Here is a 15,634-nt window from a genome sequence, read left to right as displayed (position 1 = left end):
CCAGGGCTGCTTACTATGGTGGAAATCTGTCTTCTCAAGACATTTATGGTTTTATTGTTTGCTCTTACTACCTGAAAACATCTATACACATACAGTTTCACAAAGCTTTACATGTTAAGTGATGTCATCTGCCTCTCCGTCTCACCCAACCTTTAAAGCTCAAACCTGCTGACTCTAAGTGTTACTCTACAAATAGTAATTTGATCTTGCCCAGAAGGGCCGAGTGAGTCTGTGAATTTACTTAAGTTGTTTACTTTTTTACAGTTTTGTACTTTGTATTTCAGGCTGCTTTGTGTTTCTGTTCCACCACATTTTACTGGGAGCATTTTTAAACTAATGTTAAACACTGGACCTCAGGCTCTGAACATTTTTGACTTTTGACCTCTTGCAAAAGAGCTGCACATTGTTTGGATTCGTCACCATTTCAACTGTATGTAATGTGTTAGAAGTTATATCATACATAAGTTTCCCCTGATGGTTTTATTGTCACGACGACGGATGGCCGGTACTGAATAGGACTCAGGTGCAGAAACCCAGAGCGGAGACAGTAGATGATTTAACAGTTTATTACGGTTAAGTGCAAGGGGGAAAAAAAGGGAAACGTGGCAAAGACAGAAAATGACGAGACGTGGAGCCTTGGTGTGGCGTGCCCAGGGGAACGTGGCTAGGGCGAGGGAACGAGGCCTGAGAAGTGGAACGGAGCTGAGTGGGGAACAGTCACACTGAGGGGAGAGGATATAGGAGTTAGGCAGGTAGTGAAGGCAGCTCAGAAGTGGCCAGTATAAGAGCAGCAATTCTTACTTGCAGTTAGGGACCTGGAGTGTTTGAGAGGGGGATGATGAAGATCCAGGGGAGGCTGAGTGGCATGGAAAGGCTGACCTGAGATCCGGGGCTCCAGATGGAGTGTGATGGCAGGAGGGCAGGCAGGTGAGGCACAGAGGGATTTCCAAAATGATCACTAGGTATCCCGAGTCCGGAGGTGGAGTGAGCCAGGGTGGGTACAGCAACTGTAGCACAAAAGAGTCTTTGTTAGTAAGATAAATCACAGCGAGAATTTGAAACACAAGACCTGTTACCAACATGGGTTGATGACGAACTGGCAGTGAGTGAACATCGATGTGTGGTTTAAATCCCTCTGGCTTGATAGCCTGCAATAGGCTCCAGGTGTGCAGGAGCTGGAGTTGGCCCTGCCCAGGGGCGGATCCCAGGTCAGTTCAGGAGCCTAATGGAAACTCCAGCCACCCACCGTAGACCATGACATTTATTTAACTATATGACCCATAAATGTGTTAAAGGTGCAATTCTGTTTTTAAGAAAAGAATAAAAACTGTAACCTTTGGAAGCACTGCTTTTATTTTGTCATCTATCCTTCCACAATAAGCCTCTCATGACCGTCAGAGTGATCTTACTAATCCCTAGATGTGAAACCACTGGACTTCCAGTGTGTAAGCAACTTTTCCCATTAACATGGTAAAAAGCTCAGCTAGTGCTTTGGTGGACTGTAGGTGCCAAGCAAAGCTTTGCAGACCCACGTCTTCCTGTTTTAGTTGTGTACTGTCACCTGGGGGCAACATAAAAAATAAGTGGAACAACTGGTACTGTGGGCTATGCTCATTTATATTTGTGCGTGTGTTCTTTTCCCTTCCTGAGAAGACAAAGAATGTCTGTGTTGTGGTGGAGTAAACCAAGAGTTTAAAACCTCAGAACTGTCCATAGTCCTCTGATCTGCTGGTGTTCTTTCCAGATACTCGCTCATTGTGAAAAACTCCTCCGGGAGAAACTTTCTCGATCAATTTTTTTAAATGGCCAGTATTTGCATTGTACTGTCAACACTGTGCGACATGCTTTTGGCTTTGGAGCACACATAAAGGAGTCTCTGTGGTTGAATCCGGCCCAACTCCAACAGCTACAGCAAATCATATGCTAGAATTAGAGAGTATTTTTTCTCAGCATACTGTGGTCAGTGCAGTTTGCATGTTCTCCCAGGCTACTTTAGCTTCCTCCCACATCCCAGTGACATGCACGATAGGTTAACTGGTGACCGAGTGTGAATGGTTGTCTGTCTCTCTGCATTAGCCCTGTGATGCAATACATCGCCTTTCATCCTGTGACAATCAGTCGAGGATGAAAGGCGAGAAATCTTTTATCTTTGATTCAGCTTGGTTTTAATACACACAATAGCTACAAATGTGTACAAGGAGAAAGGGTGTGAAGGAGGGTGTTTTTGGCTGAGCCATCTTGAAGTGTTGCTTTTCAATAAGCTTGTGTTTGGCTGATGTGAACGAGACACTTTTTTTTTTTTTGTTAGTCAAATTTTTGAGCAAACAGGTTTGAGGTAGTGACTGCCACGCGACTGTCAGCTTGAAGATCACTTCTTTACACTCCTGGAAACCACAAAATGCGATGTACACATTGAAAGTTTTCTTTGAAATGAATTATTAAGTCGACTTAAGATTTTATTTTACATTATTTAAAAAAGTAAACATGAGGGTTAGATCCCAAATCTGATGAGTGTCTTCTGTTAGTTTGCCAGCAAAATTCCTTAAAGGATGTCCAGGATCCCTTCAAATGTCTTTGGATCTTGTATAATATGCAATGCAGGCTGTGGTGTGTGCTTTTTTGTTTTGAGCATTGTCATTTTAAAAAAACTTGTCCCTGTCCCCAAATTTCAGTAGCACATGGAAGCTTTTTTTCCTTGCGTGCCTTATTACTAAATGGAAAATTACCAAGAAAAGGAACTTGTAGGGGTCTGCCGGCCATCCTTTGTTTTATATGTTAAAGAAGGGACAACCCCCTGTTGATAAATCAGCAGGGAGTTATTGGGGGAGGGGAGCAACCCTTGTGAATTTTGAGGTGGAAGAGTACTGGCATTTGGCCATTCCTCAGCCCTCTTTTCAAACCATGGAAGTGTGGACAGTTTGAACTCTGGTGAAACTGCTCAGAACTGTTTGTGACAGGATGTTTAATTATGAATTCAACACGTTCCTGACACTTGAATGGATGAACAGTAATTTTTAGCAACAGCGAAGAAGAAAAGTTAAACAGATGCTGGATGACTGAGCAGAAGTACTCAAGTGCAGAATTAAAGTGCAGATATTTTACCCTGAAGTCCAACTAAATCTTACAGGTAGATAAGCAAGAGTAGCAATAAACTGATGGACGTGCAAGCACTGTATATATATTTTTTTCTCTTTACTTTAAATGTGGACATTAATATGTTTGCCTTTGACACTTTTACCTACAAAAAGACTGCAAACACACCTCCCCATTCCTCTCTTATCATGCTTCCATCTATTTCATGTTTTTACCATCGACGAGAGACAAAAGCATACTGTGTTTCCTGCAGCAGAGCACAGCCAAAACTGTGTCACTGTGTCATATGTAATGGCGTGACCAATCACAGCACAGGTAAATTTGAGTGGCTGTTGGGGATCTAACATAAGTCCAATCACACCAGAGTGCTCAGCCAATCAGGATCCTTGTAGCCAGTGCACAGAGCCTGTCTGTGGGAACATACCAAATTTTTGAGTATAAGTGCAGCTGGACAAAATATGCAGCTGCATGTTATCTCTGCTCATGAAGACAGGGATGAGTTTGCATGTTTATTTCTGATAGCGCTTGTAAGCACAGCTTGTAAATGTATGTTAGAGTGAATATTTAGTGAATGTGTGGGAGAAAGAGAAAGAAAAGATGGAGTTATTCCCTGCAAAGATATAAATTCTGATGATTTCTCACACTCAAAAGAATTTTTCTTGTTCTGTATATTTCTCTCTAAAATAGGATTATTCATGCTTCCCGCCAAGAAATGAGCCAGGAGACACATGTGTCCTCCACTGACATCTCCTCTCTTGCAGCTTTCTTAAGATGCATTTTGCATAAAACAAAAAGCTGCATTGGTTTCTTTTGAAGCTGTTTTGCAAATTTCATCACTCTCTCGTCCTTCTAGAGCCATGACTTTATGATACAGGGAGCTCTCCATCCATTTCGCACTGACTACAAGAAGCGCCAGCACTGGTTTGAACCAGTGCGATTTGTTACACAACACCACAACAGAAATGAGTAGGATTGTACTGTGCATGCACTGACAACAGAGCAGTAACCTCTAACAATGACCGATTTTCCTGCAGATCCCCGTGCGTTGTTACATTAGATCTCAGAAAGTGTCACTGTGAATATGGAATAAGAGTTATTTGCATTTATTGATGCCATACTGTGAGTGCTTGCTAGCTGACCAGCATCATAAAGCTGTGTTTGGCCAGGGGGCTATTGCGCAGCTCCATTTATGAGACCCCATTTGATGTTTTTTCCCCCCTACTTACATAACATGGATGTGTGGGGGGTTTTCTGGCACTCCACACAAGAACCGCCATGATCCAGCCTGTACATTCCGGTGGTTGCCATAGCAACAGGGCAGCATCCCGCTCCATCCTTTGTCCAGTGTCTCCCCATCGTTTGAGCTTCCCAGGCAGAAGGAGGTTTGGATTCTGCATGCAAATGGAAACACCCCTAATTGAGCTTCAAAGCCAGGAAGTAGAAGGGATTTACTCATTTAGATGGTGACTGAATGCCATTAGGTGGCTTTCACAGATTGTAGCGGTGCACTGAACTCCCAGCATCCTCTTACGACATGGCAACATGCACGTGTCGAGTAAGAGGAAAGGAACTGAACACAGCGTACTGATCAAGTTTTCTTTTTTGTCACATATGCAAATGGGAACACAGCTAAGGGAGGGACTGGTGCTAAATGACGTGCTTTAATTAAATGGGATTTAAGTCTGGGTAGGAGAACATGGTGTCACTGTGTGGTTCTGGGAAAGCATGAAGTTTTACTGGGAGAACTGGACTGTTGCAGTGTGTGTGCCAGTCAGGGAATGTTTGTTTGCTTCTGTCAACAAGTCCCTCAGCTTTGGAACAAGCTGCCTGAGGAGATAAGGTTTGCTGAATCAGTGATTGCCTTTTAAGTCTGAGATCCCATTTTTTATAGGCAAGCTTTTATATAGTGAAGCTTTTGTCATAATTTTATTGACTGTCTTGCTTGTGGGTTATTTTATATTGATATGCAGTGTTTTTTATTTTTGCACCCTTCTTTGTGTTTTACTGGATGTTTGTTCATGTCTGCCTTCTTTTGCTTGTCTATTAAAACTGTAAACTGAATGCTCTATGTTTTGGTGTTTTGGTTCTCCTTTTGCTTAAATGGCAAGAATAAATTCATGACTCCCCCCCCCCCCCCCCCCCCCCCCACACACACACACACACACACACAGACACACACACTTTTAGCTGTAGTGCACAACAGTCTCTAAATAAACTCACAATAAAAGATACAGTTCAATGCCCAATTAGCAACTTAGTGATTGGAAGGTTTTATCTTCTAAAGTTTTAAAGCACAGTTTATACTTGTTTTTCCCTTCAAACTTTACATCCTGCACATGTTTTCCTTATTGGTTTTCTGTTACGAACTCAGTGAACTCAGAAAAGTCTTCTACAAAACAACGTTTAAAAGGGTGGAGAGGTTTCGTGTTTTCCCAGAAAAGACAAAAACAAAGTACATGTCTTGGCTTCAAGCCATTCACCGTCTTCTGAAATATGAGTAAACCTGCTTTCGGCATTATGATTGGCTAACCTGCGCCATGCAAAGCCAATCAGGGATCTGACTAGCATTGTGTTGTAAGGGCAGCTGGGATGTAGGGGAAAGGTCTCAAAGCCCTACCTCTCCCTACCCCCAAGAAAGGAGAGGACAGCAGAAGTAAATGTTCTGTCACGTCAAATGACCATGTTGTGTGCTTTTTTAGGAAATTGGGTCACTCTTTTGTCTCATTATATTAGCGCAAAAAAAAAGGATTTATTTTCCATCCTGTTATTTTCTCTGTATAGTGCAGATTCCCAACTCTTTCCTGACATCATGTTGGATTTGAACACAGCTGAATTTATACGTGTTCTCTACAGATCGCAACGCTTAAGGGTAAACAATATATGTAAACACCAGAAATATGCTGAATTTACTACTTTGCATCAACTGGCAGCACCTAGAAATTTGCAACTAGTGGAAATTTACCCCAAACCTGCCATCCTCTAAACTCAAAGGAAAGACTTGTTTTTCTAGTTTGTTTCTTAAGTTAATAACAGTGTGCAGACAAAGTACATCCAAGCCACAACAATCTGCGGTGCTGTCTGACTGTTAAATGACACAGCACTTCTGGGAAGACTGGCCTCTGGCTGTTTCACTGAAGGAGTTTAATAGCTGTCTCATGAGTGCACCAGTTTTCAGTTACTTCTCATTCTATCCTAAAAACGAGCCCAAACAAAGCTGCTGTTGAGCTCCTGCCAAGGCATCAGCCAGACTGAAACATTACTAGTGTTTCCTCTTGGTGTATTTCCTTTTAACACTCACAGTAACAACACAGCAGTGCCAGCTGTTTTAACAGCTTGCACAAATGTGTGAAGAGCAGCCCGAGCTCCTCCTGCAGCTAGAAACCTTTGGATCAATCATGATTTTCACACTGTCATGATAGCTTTATGAATGCTCCAGTCTAAACTAAGTTTATCAATGAAAACTTGATGCTTTGCTGTCCATAGCTGGACAACTTTGATTATTCAATATTTTGGCAAGCACACCATTCTTAAAAGTTAGATGAGAAGATAGAAGCTGCCACTGGGTCTGCAATGCAACCTTAAGCTGTATAAACAATGTTTGCATCTGCATATAGAACCTGTAGGCAAAAAGCAATATATTTTTTGGCACTTGAGTCCTCCGGTCTCCATTTATACTCCTAACACTTTGGAACTTGGCAAGCTCATAGCTTTTTATACAATTTTCTGGGTTAATAGTTGGGCTGTAAACAACGACTGGCACCCATATTATTTAGATCATTACACCTTGGTCTTGATATGTACCTGTTAAACCGGAAGTCCTAAAATGTTAGTTCCCCCCCAACCGTTAAAGTCTAAGGTAGGCAATAACAGATGAGGTTAACCAGCTATAGTACACCACTACCTGTCTGAGCTTCTACAAGGAAGCAAGTCGGTTGAAAGTGTGGGAAGTCAAAGAGTCACACAGCAGTGTTGTGATAAAAATAAAAGTTTTAAATGTTTCAATAAAAATCACCATGTTCAGTAAATGTAATGTTTTACCAAATCAGGCGCATTATAATATCGCAGTTAACAAAAGGATAAAACTCCTTGAGGAAATCTACAAATGGCATTATGGACAGATCCACCACATTTGCACAACTTACATCTGGGTACAGACCTCTACAAAGTGTACGATACAAAGATGACCCAGTGTGTCAAAACTCTGAAGACAAATGTTGCCATTTAAAAGTAGACACTTGATAAAATGACAGAATTAGTAACAATGAAGACTGGATAGTTGAAAGGCAGTTCAACATATTAACAGTACACTAACTAGTCAGATTTATTCAATTACAAATGCTGTCCAGTCTTAGCAGCGCTACTCTGCAGTGTCCATGTGCTTTAGTTCGTTTTAGTCACTGACAAAACAGGGAATGATATGACATGGGTTACAAAACAGTGTTACAAAAGCCAATCCCTGCTAAAGATGAGGGGAAAGGCATACCCTGCCATGACCAGCTCACAACTACCAAGGATCTAACACCTTGTCATGTTTTCAGTTGACCAGTCAACTTTAAGCCATTAAAAATGTGGGTTAAAAATCATCTCAGAGGGAGAAAGGGAGGAAAAAAAATACAGTACTAGTTTAAAAGAAATTAGGGGGGGGGGAGAGAAACAGTCGGAGTCAGTTGTGGATTTAGTAATCCGCGGGTTCATCTCCTTCCTCGTTCAGCAGACAGGTGCGGATCAGGGCCTCGGTCACACTGTACGGGTCACAGTTGGCTGATGGGCGACGGTCTTCGAAGTAGCCCTTCTTCTCCTGACCAACATTACGAGGAATGCGAATGCTGGCACCACGGTTGGCCACACCTGCAGAGAATTCGTGGATGTTTGATGTTTCGTGGCGGCCAGTGAGACGGCGGGCGTTGTCGAGCCCCCCTTTGGGGTCGTAGGCACGAATGTGGTAGCTGTGCCTCTTTGCGAGCCTCTCAATGGAATCCTCAATAGCTCTGAAAGCAGGAATGACAAGTGTCACATCAGAAATGCAAAAATAACTTTTTAAAGAAATAAATTAAACTAGACGTGAACTTAAGTCCATGAAGCTTTTGCCACGCACTTCAATCCACCGTCTTCCCTCATCTCTTTCGTGCTGAAGTTCGTATGGCAGCCAGCACCGTTCCAGTTTCCAGGGATTGGCTTGGGATCAAATGAGGTGACAACGCCAAAATCCTCACAGACACGGTGCAGGATGAAGCGCGCTACCCACAAATGATCGCCCATGTCAATGCCTTCGCAAGGTCCGACCTGGAACTCCCACTGCACATGGAGAGACAGCTCAGCATTACAAGTGATACTTTTAACTGTCTCTTAAGAACCAGAAAAACCAGGTTTCAAATCCAAATTCATGTTTGGCTTCTTTAATTACCTGAGCAGGCATCACTTCAGCATTTGTGCCACAAATCTGGACTCCAGCGTACAAACAAGCTCTGTAATGGGCCTCCACTATGTCCCTGCCATAAGCTTTGTCAGCTCCAACACCACAGTAGTATGGCCCTGCAAACATTGAAAGTGTTACATCATCCAGGCAAGGATCCATGTATCAGTGCACATTAATTCATTGAGGGGAAAAAAAAAAATAAAAAAAAAAAAAAAGTTTCTCACCCTGTGGTCCGGGGAAACCATTAGATGGCCAGCCAAATGGATGCCCGTCCGTTCCAAGGATGGTGTACTCCTGTTCCATGCCAAACCAAGGATGCTGATCCGCCACCATATCCATCACTTTCTTACAGGTGAGCCGAAGGTTGGTTTCTGCAGAGACCAACATGGCAAATTACACAATGTTCTAAAACACTTTGGCCACCGACAGTGCATATTTTTAGGGTCTCTGATCTGTAATTGTGAGCTTCTCTCATCTCAAATAAAATGAGTGTAAATCTACAGAACAATTCTTCAGTTATGTTTTAATTCCACATTTATTCCCATTCATTTGCCATAATCACCAATGCTGTATCTCTGGTATGTACACCTCAAATTTTGGCTCATGAGACGTAATGAGTGGGTGGCATATTTCAACCATGACTGCAATAATCATTAAATTGATTAGAACTAGCTTCATACCAAGAACCATTGGGTCAAAGCATATCTAAGTTTGTCATGTCACAACTTTATCAAAATTGTTGCTTAGCAACGCTGACAAACAGTTTGCTGGGCTCCTTTCCCCTCTTCCTCGGAGTTCTCCTTTAAAGGTATGCCCCGCCCACTTTACACCTTTAGACCAATAAAATCACCGGCCGTCTGGCGTTAGCTTATCAGTTTTAATATTCAGCTATCAGATTTTCAAATAATTTTATAGCCATTATCTCGTTGAAGTGGTCACATTTATGATGATCTTACACGCACATCACCATCCATCACCCAATTTTTTTTAAAATGAAAAAACAAACAAAAACAGAGGAGCTCCGTTTACCTGTAGGTTTACGGTTGTACTTCAGGACTTCACACAGCACCAGCTTGTTGGGGTCTTTGCGGAATGGATCGCGGAACATGGCTGCGGGGATCAGATACATGTCGCTGTTGGAGCCTTCGGACTGGTAGGTACTGGATCCGTCAAAGTTCCATTCAGGAAGATCTACAAGAGGAGCAGAGCAGTGTGATAGCCTGCAGAACATCTCTGGCTTTCTGCGACTGCGTCAGGAAGATGCTGCTTACCTTCGATGCTTTTGGGCTCAGAATCAAGCGTCCTGGTTTTGCATCGGAGCCCCTCTCCGGTTCCGTCGATCCAGATGTACATGGCCTGGACTTTGTCCCCCTGAGGGAGCTCCATGTACTGCTGCTTGACAGCTTTACTCAAACTGGCGCTGGCGGACGTAGCCATCTTATTTGCTACTATAATACACCTGAGGATGAAGAGGGGGAGATGAGAGCAGGTACGAGACTGCGCTGCGCTCTGGATCACATGTTGCATAACCGGGTTCGGGGCGCAAAAAAAACCCCCACACACACAAAAGCAGCCCCATTGTTTTGTTTTTTCTTCCAGAAAAGGGGGGGGGGGGGGGTGAAAAAAAAACAGACCTTTAAAAAAGGCACATTTCCAGCGTTTTCCTATTTTTTCTGCTTTGGCCACAAAAGAAAAGGCGACTTTACACCATCCGTGTTTACTGATAAGATTACATTTAACGCCGCAGATGCCACCTCACTCCGTGGAAAACACAAGGAAACAAACGGCTTCCGCTAAACACACCTCATCCATCCACGCAGTAGCTGATCGCCGAAAACAGGTGAGGCAATGTTACATCATTTGCTTCCTGTTTCATACACATTACCTTCTGACCTACACCTAAATCAACACACCTAGGAAAAATAAACCGAAGCATCCATACAAAGCAATCAAAGAAAGGCAGAAGCTCGGGTTAAGAAAGAAGTTACTGCACAAAGTCTGGAACAATGGGAAGTCTCACACAAAGAGCTGCCTGACCGGGAGGTAAACTAATACAAAGGTAGGAAAAATAAAGACGAATTACCTCGAGAAACGAGAAAATTGAAATAAAAACTAAAGGACTGGCAGGTCCAATGTGTTGTTGAATGATGTCTCACTAGTGGCTCTCTCATTCTCCGGTACTGAGATCCCGGATCCAGGAGAATTTATAAGAGCGGGGTCTGGCCTTTGATTGGTCGGAGGGGGAGGGCTGAAAGAAGAGCCGCAACGCCCTCTACCCGGAGCTGAGCCGCGTGTTACTATGCGTGAGTCTCCCCCTCGTGAGGGCATCCTCATCTTCGCGCTTAATCTGAAGCTGAAGCGAGACAAAAAGAAAGAAGGAGCCTGACATGGAGGCTGGCAAACTCTTTGAAAACACGCTGCAGTGCCGGGCAAAATGTGCAATTCAGCTCCGCTCACACCGCCAGGTGCGTCTCCGGTCCAAGACGCCACCGAGTGGTGGAAATCAGTGCCATGAACGAACTGGTTTTAGTGGGAGGTTATGTAATCCCGCAACCAGACATCTGATGGTGCAGTGAGGTTTTCAACTGGATTTTCAAGTTTCTTTATGATACACTCATGTGCAGATGTATATCATGCGCCTCTTTACCAGTTGTTTTTATTAGTTTAGTTTTCATTCTACAGTTGGATAAAACAGCCACAGCTGGCAAAGCATCAGATAGAAGCTGTATATTAAAAGACCCTCTGGGCAGATTATTTTAAAAGATCTTAATGCCACAGTTACTGCAAATACTCTCTGACCTCCTGGCAGCCATGTCCTGAGGCTGTAGTTGCATACATTTTCATAGTCATCACACCATTCAGTGGCCCCTCGTCTCCTTTGAAAAGGAGGTATTGTCCAGACGGAGACTGCTCCCAACAGGATAGAAATGTTTCATCACAAGATAAAGGTGATCTCTCAGAGCAACCTTGTATTGATTTGAAGTGACCTTTCCCTCCAAGGGGGACGATAAGGACTGAACCAATGCATGCACCCTAACTGCTTCCTGCAGCATAACAAAGCCACCTCACTGTAGGTGTTAACAGCCGGTGTTTCATTTTAATTTCTCACCCATCTGAATTTGCAGTGCCTTTGTCAGCAATATTATGCAGAAACTACCAAACAGGTAACCTGTTTACCTTTACATTCTTTTGAATTAGAAGATGAACGACTGGCCTTGGCGTGCCTTTCTAACTGAATGCATGTTTTGGCTCAGGAGGGGAGCTGCTAAAAACCAGCTGTTTGACGTGTAAATTCTACTTAAAAGCACTTTTCACAAAAGATTTTTGCACATTTGGTGATTTCTGCGGTGGTCTACATGATCAGTGGTGAGAAATCTAGTTAATTTTTGACATTTTAAGTCATTTTGATAGTGAAAATAATGGAAAAGTTGGGACATTTGCATCATGTCCAAATATCTAATAATATATCATATCAGTAAATGGTTATATCAGCAAATCATCACATTCAAAGAAGCTGAAGACCTTTCTTTATCAAAATACTTTATTTTCTCTTGGCCACTATTTAAACAGCGAATAATTTCATCTTTAATTATTTTTTTTGAGGTGAATAATGTATCATTCAACGCTCTAATAAGATGCCAATCCTGTGATAGCAAAAGAGTGGCCAACAATCAAAAAAATAACCATTCTCCCTTAAGGGGAAAAAACACACAAAGATCTAACCTTAGAACTAAATCCTTGAGAGACCCTTCTTTAAGCTCACTTTGAACTTTTATGTAAAGGTGGCGCTGCATGAAAAGGTCAGCTGTTGTGGTTAATGTGGGTGAGCACGAGGATACTGTGTACAGCCAAAGAGCACAACATTGTTATCAGGAAATTGATGTTTTGTCATCTGTTGTCCATCATTGTCCAGCCCTTCTGCCTCTTGTGCTCAGACCAGACTTTGTCCTGGCAGATGATGAAAGTTCTTATGAGAACTTCTTGAGAACCTGGGGCTGAATGCCAACCTGCACCACCTGGGACTGTGGACTGAGAGGAGGAAATGCCCTGCAGCTATTTCTGACACCAGAAATCCTGCTAACCTCTTGGGAACGTTGTGTCCCTTATCCAAAGTGTTGAATTGACCACATTAACCACCAGACTTCTTTACCCTTTCCTACACCCTTCAGACTTTTGTTCTGGTTCAAAAGCGTCTAGCTCCTTAAACAAGAACAACAGTTTTCTTACATAACTACAATTTAAAATCTTCATCATAAGCAGATCCTCTTGTTCTGCTCCATTTAGTTGGTGTACACCACCACCTGCTGGAGCTTCAGAGGAGTGAAGATGATGAGTGAGACTGATGGAGGCTTCCTGAAGCCTGACTTACTCTGACCCTCCTGAGACCTGCAAGGTAAGTTCTCCTTACCTTTGCTCGACCAGAGGGTTGCTGGAAAACTTCGGTTTCCCTTTGGAGTCTCTAAAGTTTCTGAAGCATCTTTGTGATTTTTCTGAATACACCTGATGCACAAGTTGAAAATCATTAACATTAGACTGATGAGAATATTTTACACAATCCCGTCTGCAATGATAAACAAAGTCATAGCAGAAACACCTGTGAATACTGTGAGATGGACGCGAAAGCTCAGGAATATAATATTTTTGGTCAAGTTTACTGTGTCAAAGGAAAAAAGCTTCATTCTGTATTTTAAGTCTCAGTTATAATTTTGGTTAAAAGACTTCTGCAAAACATTGGCACAGTGTGTTTGAAATACAAAGTCACAGCGTGAGTCCTCAGTTCTGAATCGAATTTTTCTTAATAGTATCAGCTCATTTTGGAAACTAGGTCATAAGTACCCCAACAGTGCTGTAAAGCTTGCAGCCCATGTTCAGCAGATCTCAGCACCCAAACAGACAGAACACTTTGAGTTTTCACAGATTCATCGTTGTCACATTTGCCCAGAGGCACAATGCAAGCTGCTCCACCAGTCTGTTGTGAGTTTTCTGTGAACTCAGCTCTAATATTTAAAGAGGATAACCCTCATGAACAGAGACACATTATTCCCCATGTAGAATAAATTCAGTTTTACTTGACGAGAAAAGATTGATTAAAAATGGACCTTTACTGTCACTAAAGCCTTTTTAGGGGATCAATTAACTGTAGACTGCTCAAAAAGTGAAGAAACAGTTAATCATTACAGGATAACACAATTGAGACTGAGGCATATTAGTCTGTCCGGTTAGGAAGGATAACCCAGTGAATCCATCATCTCTCCTCTTCATCCCTGCTGATGGATTTTTCTCTAGTTCTCCTTTTTGCTACTGCCCTTGTTACTAGTGGTACAGGTAAACCAGCTCCTCCAGCATGGCACATTCATATGTGCAGACACAAGGTCTGCAGACTTCAAGCACACCTCAGGAGTGCAGAGGAGGTAGCAGGAGATGGCCCAGGCATCAGGAGAAGGGCATCGGACCAGCAGCAGGAACGATATGTGGACAGGAGGAGCAATGCCAGTGCATTACATAATAACATCCAGTGCCCTGAGGGTGGCAGGAGAGTATAACATCATTTAGAGGAATCTCTGGTCGCAGTACAGCAAAATGCAGCTCATTTGGCGGTCACCGGACAACACCATAATTAGCAGGTCCACCACCTTCACCCTGTTTTCCTCACAGATGAGAGCAGGTTCATGTGATTAAAAGGAGTCTGGAGCATGAGTCCCACATGAGTGATTCAGCAGAGGGTCAGCGATGGTCCAGGGTGGCATATCTTTGGAAGGTCGCACAGAACTCCATGCTTTAGCCAACAGTATCCTGTGCAGAGAGTTCCTGGATGATGGAGGTACTGATGTCGCTGACTGGCCCTCAGGTCCCCCAGACCTGACTCCAACTCTGAGAACCTTTGGGTAGTATTTTAGTATCAGCAGAACCACAGACTATCCAGCAGATCATCTCTGCCTTGAACCACGTCTGTGAGGAGATCTCCCGGGAGCATGCCCACCCGGACATGTCAGGAGTGCATTACAGGTACATGGGGGCCACATTATAATGCATGTTGGATCATCCTGTGATCTAAAAACTTTACTTTGAGTTTTGAATCCAGCCCTCAAAGGGTTGATGATTTTAGACTCCAGTGGCTGCTGTTACATCATGTTGTTTTCAACATATTACACGATGTATATCAGTAAACAATATCCAGCTTTAATATTTCATTCATCAAGACTTAGTGTGTGATCTAAGAGCTTCCTTAATCCCTTGGAGAATGTATTTGGTGGTGTATATGACTTTTTAAAATAAATATTGAAAAAACAAGCCAGCTGCACTAAAACGGTGAGGGAGCGAGGATGTTTAGATAAGAGGAGAGAAGAAGAACGTAGTAGTAGTACTATCCCTATGACACAGTTCTTTTCCTCATTTTCCCAACTGGTTTTCTCGTACTAACTTATAGGATGTGATGCAATACAACACAAGAAAATATTACTTTATTACCTCCCAAAGGAGGAAAATCATTCTGCAACAGGCAACCCCAAAAAACAGACAACAAAAACCATAAATTGGCTTCTTTTAGTAAATAGAAACCTCAGAATAAATAATCAGTAGATAATAATTTAATAGAAAAGAGCCGTTTTTTTAGTTAATAGATGTAATATTGGTGACCATTTTTCTCTTTTTGTCTGTTTTGGGGAAGGAGGTGGGGCTAAAACTTTAACTGTCTCTGCGTCATAACAGTAAGCAGATCTATAGAAAATCAAATATGGCATATGGTATAAATTATAAATTGAATAACAAAATTAGGCAGCTAATGCAATTTTTAGAAAACAGAACACAGATAGAAGTTCTCCCCAAATCCCCCTTGATCCTCAGAGCACAGTGTGGATTTAAATAGAGCGCTATATGCTTAGTGGTATTATTTCTTGTTCCAAAGATTTTGTTTTTAGTGGTGAGATCATTTGTTTTTTAGAGTTTTATTTATTTATTGGGAGGGGGGGGGGGGGGGCACAGAAGTCTCTCTTCTAATTTGTTTTAAGGGAAAAAAATATGATGTATTCTATTATTTGAAAGTGTCTGTTTAACCCGTTTCATAAAAGTGCCTAAATACCAAATTTCACATAATAAAAATTAATTCTTTGCAATAAATACTTTCAG

General features: G+C 42.4%; 1 protein-coding gene and 1 long non-coding RNA gene across 2 annotated transcripts; both read right to left on the bottom strand.

Annotated features, from left to right (window-relative positions):
• Positions 1-550: 550 nt before the first annotated feature.
• On the bottom strand, positions 551-1,249 carry LOC143413476 (uncharacterized). The gene is made up of 2 exons (XR_013094086.1): positions 802-1,249; positions 551-722 (listed from the first exon to the last, which is right to left on the bottom strand). It is a non-coding gene; the product is annotated as an uncharacterized LOC143413476 (long non-coding RNA).
• A 5,813-nt stretch (positions 1,250-7,062) lies between these two features.
• glula (glutamate-ammonia ligase (glutamine synthase) a) lies at positions 7,063-10,745 on the bottom strand. The gene is made up of 7 exons (XM_024806120.2): positions 10,593-10,745; positions 9,781-9,968; positions 9,539-9,700; positions 8,734-8,880; positions 8,498-8,625; positions 8,189-8,388; positions 7,063-8,081 (listed from the first exon to the last, which is right to left on the bottom strand). Exons 2-7 carry the CDS (start codon positions 9,944-9,946, stop codon positions 7,769-7,771), a joined length of 1,116 nt encoding a protein of 371 aa, XP_024661888.2. The 5' UTR covers positions 9,947-9,968; positions 10,593-10,745; the 3' UTR covers positions 7,063-7,768.
• Between the last annotated feature and the right edge of the window lie 4,889 nt (positions 10,746-15,634).

The sequence above is a fragment of the Maylandia zebra genome, linkage group LG18 (assembly GCF_041146795.1).
Source record: "Maylandia zebra isolate NMK-2024a linkage group LG18, Mzebra_GT3a, whole genome shotgun sequence".
Taxonomy (NCBI): Eukaryota; Metazoa; Chordata; class Actinopteri; order Cichliformes; family Cichlidae; genus Maylandia; species Maylandia zebra.
Note: the sequence above shows the minus strand (reverse complement) of the source record. Positions and strands in the feature narration are given on the sequence as shown.